This window comes from Pyrus communis, chromosome 13 (assembly GCF_963583255.1).
Source record: "Pyrus communis chromosome 13, drPyrComm1.1, whole genome shotgun sequence".
Classification (NCBI taxonomy): Eukaryota; Viridiplantae; Streptophyta; class Magnoliopsida; order Rosales; family Rosaceae; genus Pyrus; species Pyrus communis.
This window is the reverse complement of record NC_084815.1, coordinates 7,877,450-7,881,262: the sequence shown is the minus strand read 5'-3', so window position 1 is coordinate 7,881,262 and position 3,813 is coordinate 7,877,450. Positions and strand designations below refer to the sequence as shown.

Sequence of the window (3,813 nt, the reverse complement as noted above, 5' to 3'; positions counted from 1 at the left end):
GTTTGTGCCAAGCATCGCCAAACTGCAACACCAAAGATCTCAACATATCCTCCAACGTCTGAATGGTCTTCTCTGATTGTCCGTCTATCTGAGGATGATATGTTGTACTATAGAGTAATCTCGTACCCAAAGCTTCCTGAAAGGCCACCCAAAATTTAGAAGTAAATCTTGGGTCACGATCTGAGACAATACTCACTGGAACACCATGGTACTTCACGATCTTCGATATGAATAATTCAGCTAATCGGCCCAAAGAATACTTCTCCCTCACTGGAATAAAATGCGCTGACTTAGTAAGCCGATTAACTATCACCCAAATGCCGTCAAAACCATAATGTGTATGCGGAAGCTTGTACACAAAATCCATCATAATGTTTTCCCATTTCCACTCTGGAATGGGAAGCGGCTGCAACAACCCAAACGGCTTCTTCCTTTCAGCTTTAACTTGTTGGCAAATGGCACACCTACTCACATACTCAGCTATCTTTCTTTTCATACCCGGCCAATAATAAAATGGTCGAATGGTATGATACATTTTAGTAGCTCCTAGATGCATCGCATAAGCTGAGATATGCGCTTTATCAAGAATTGCTTTCTTTAATTCCAAAATATTTGGCACAAACATTCTACTCTCCTGCATAAGCATGCCATCCGATTCTCGAACTCTAAAGTCTTTCTTTTTCTCCTGATTCTTTGCTTGAATTATTTCCTGAGTCTTTTCATCAACCATCTGGGCTTCAAGTACACGATCAATTAAAATCAGCCTAACTTGAAAATTAGCAAGTAAGCTACCTCCTGATCTTCTACCTCTAACCTCACTTCAATTGATCTCAAGTCTACAAGAAGAGGAACACAACTAGCGTACAACGCATTAATACGGCCCTGAGATTTTCTGCTGAGTGCATCAGCTACCACATTCACACGACCAGGGTGATAATCAATCATGCAATCATAATCACTAAGCAGTTCCAACCATCTCCGCCGACGAAGATTAAGATCCCTCTGCGTGAAAAGATATTGAACACTCTTATGATCCGTAAAGATCTTGCATTTTTCTCCATAAAGATAATGTGTCCACATCTTCACAGCAAAGATAATGGCTGCTAACTCCAAATCATGCGTAGGGTAATTCAACTCATGAGGCTTCAATTGTCGTGAAGCATAAACAATCACCCTACCATGCTGCATCAGCACACATCCCATACCATTTAAGGAAGCATCACTGTAGACTTCAAAATTACCACTATCGTCTGGAAGTGCCAAAACATGTGCATGAGTGAGACAATACTTCAATTGCTGGAAACTCTGCTCATAATTATCATCCCAGTTAAATTTAACATCCTTCCTCATTAACTTCATCAGTGGTAAAGCAATCACGGAAAAATCCTTTACAAACCGTCGGTAATACCCTGCTAAACCAAGAAAACTCCTCACCTCAGTGACGGTTCGTGGTTGCTCCCACTTCTCCACTACTGCTACCTTTTGAAGATCCACCAAAATACCTTGAGCGGATATGACGTGTCCCAAAAATGCCACTTGATCTAACCAAAATTGGCACTTGCTAAACTTAGCATACAGTTGGTGTTCCCTCAACCTTTTCAACACCAAAGTAAGATGTCAAACATGCTCAGATTTAGACTTAGAGTATACCAGAATATCGTCAATGAAGACAATGAAAAACCTATCCAAATACGGCTGGAATACTCGGTTAATCAAATCCATAAAAGCAGCTGGTGCATTTGTCAATCCAAATGGCATTACCAGAAACTCATAATGACCATAACGAGTCCTGAAAGCTGTCTTAAGGACATCCTCACTATTGATCTTTAATTGATAATAACCAAACCTTAAATCAATCTTAGAAAATACACAAGCACCTCGAAGCTGGTCAAACAAATCATCTATACGCTGCAATGGATAACGATTTTTAATTGTTACCCGATTCAATTGCCGGTAATCAATGCATAGCCTCAAAGTCCCGTCCTTCTTCCTCACAAACAACATTGGAGCTCCCTAGGGTGAAGTACTAGGCTGAATAAAACCTTTATCCACTAATTCCTGCAACTGGATTTTCAATTCCCTCAACTCAGTAAGAGCCATTCGATAAAGAGTCAAGGATATAGGATTAATACCTGGAAGCAATTCAATGGTGAACTCAACATCTCAGTCTGGCGGCAATTCAGGTAAATCATAAGGGAAAACATCAGGAAAATGCCTGACTACCCTTACATCCTCCATGCTACTAGGAGCAACATCGTTCAACACCACATGAGCTAAGTATCCCTGACAACCTTTTGATAACAACCTTTTTGCTCGCACAGCAGAAATAACGCCATGTCTCACCCCACTCTGCTCACCCACAAAAGTAACCACAGGTAATCCAGGACGATGGAAGGTAACTATTTTCTCGTAGCAATCTATATTGGAACGATTAAAATGCAACCAATCCGTGCCCAAAATCACATCAAAATCAACAATATCTAACGGGATAAGGTCAACTAGCATAACTACATCCTCTACCATCACTGGACATCCTGGATATACATAATCGACATAACATCTCTCTTCTCTAGGCATAGCAAACTCTAAATCATACCCTAGAGGTGTAGGGTGAAGTTGCGTCACTTGAGCAAATGTATGACAAATAACAGAATGTGTAGCACCATAGTCAATCAATACTCTAGCAAAATAACCAAGGATATTTAACGTACCCATGATCAAGTCTGGATTATTCTGAGCATCCTGCAGAGAAATATTGTGGATACACCCCTGGGGCTGCTGTTGTCCACCACGACCTCTACTAGTCTGATCGCCTTGACCCTGCACATTACGCCCCTGACTAAGTTGACCAGACTGCCTTGAAGATCCCGCACTATTAGTAGCAATCTCTCCCTGAGGAGGCTGTCCTCCCTGGTACCACTGAGATCCACCCGCTGGAATGAGAGGATACGGCATATAACCACCTGAAAACTAAGGATACCCACTTTGAGAATAATGATTCTGGGGATACGGATATTGTCCTGGAGCATAAGGAACGGCATCACCTTGATAATAGTAGGCACCACCACGACCCGACTGACCATAACTACCAGGCCCTGGGACCTGCTGGATCGGCGCAGGTGATGGCAAGAACGACTGCTGGGGCCTCTGCTGACTTTGGGGACAATTTGCAGCTCGATGTCCCATCTGCCCACAAGTGAAACAACCACTGCTGCCTCTCCTACACTCTCCAAAATGCCGATTGTTACACCTGCGATACAACGGAGCTCTTCCTCTACCAGTATCGCCCTGTCTCTGGCCTCTAGGACCCTCAAAAAATCTACCACCTCTTCCCTGACCAGTGGCACTAAAACCACCGCTGGAAGAACTAGAACTAGTTCCACCTCGCTTAAAACACTGGGTCTTGCGAGGTCTTAGAGATGTCTGGCCTTTGCCTTTATCGTCTTTCCTCTGATTGCCATATTTTTCTTTTTCCTCACTCTCGCTAGGCATGTTCTCGGAATCCTCAATCCTCTACAGAATCTCATGGAACTCTTGATAAGAGTCGCAAGGGGTAGTGGTCGCCATAGAACGCCACTTCTTTTTAGTGCTCAATCGAAAACGACGAAGCATCTCACCCGGATTGGCAGCAACCTCCGGATAATAACGAGATAAATCAGTGAACCTCCGATAATACTCGTTCGCCGTCAACTTCCCTTGCCTCAACTCGGTGAATTCTTGCTTCTTACGATTAATGTACTCCTACTAGGATGATGATTCCTTACCTAAGAACCATGATATCATCTCAACCCACTTCTCAACAGGAAGATTACC

At 42.9% G+C, this 3,813-nt stretch overlaps 1 protein-coding gene across 1 annotated transcript; it reads right to left on the bottom strand.

The window, feature by feature from the left end:
- Window positions 1-2,163: 2,163 nt before the first annotated feature.
- LOC137712183 (uncharacterized) lies at window positions 2,164-3,492 on the bottom strand. The gene is made up of 3 exons (XM_068451305.1): window positions 3,045-3,492; window positions 2,712-2,963; window positions 2,164-2,624 (listed from the first exon to the last, which is right to left on the bottom strand). Exons 1-3 carry the CDS (start codon window positions 3,490-3,492, stop codon window positions 2,164-2,166), a joined length of 1,161 nt encoding a protein of 386 aa, XP_068307406.1.
- Window positions 3,493-3,813: the final 321 nt, after the last annotated feature.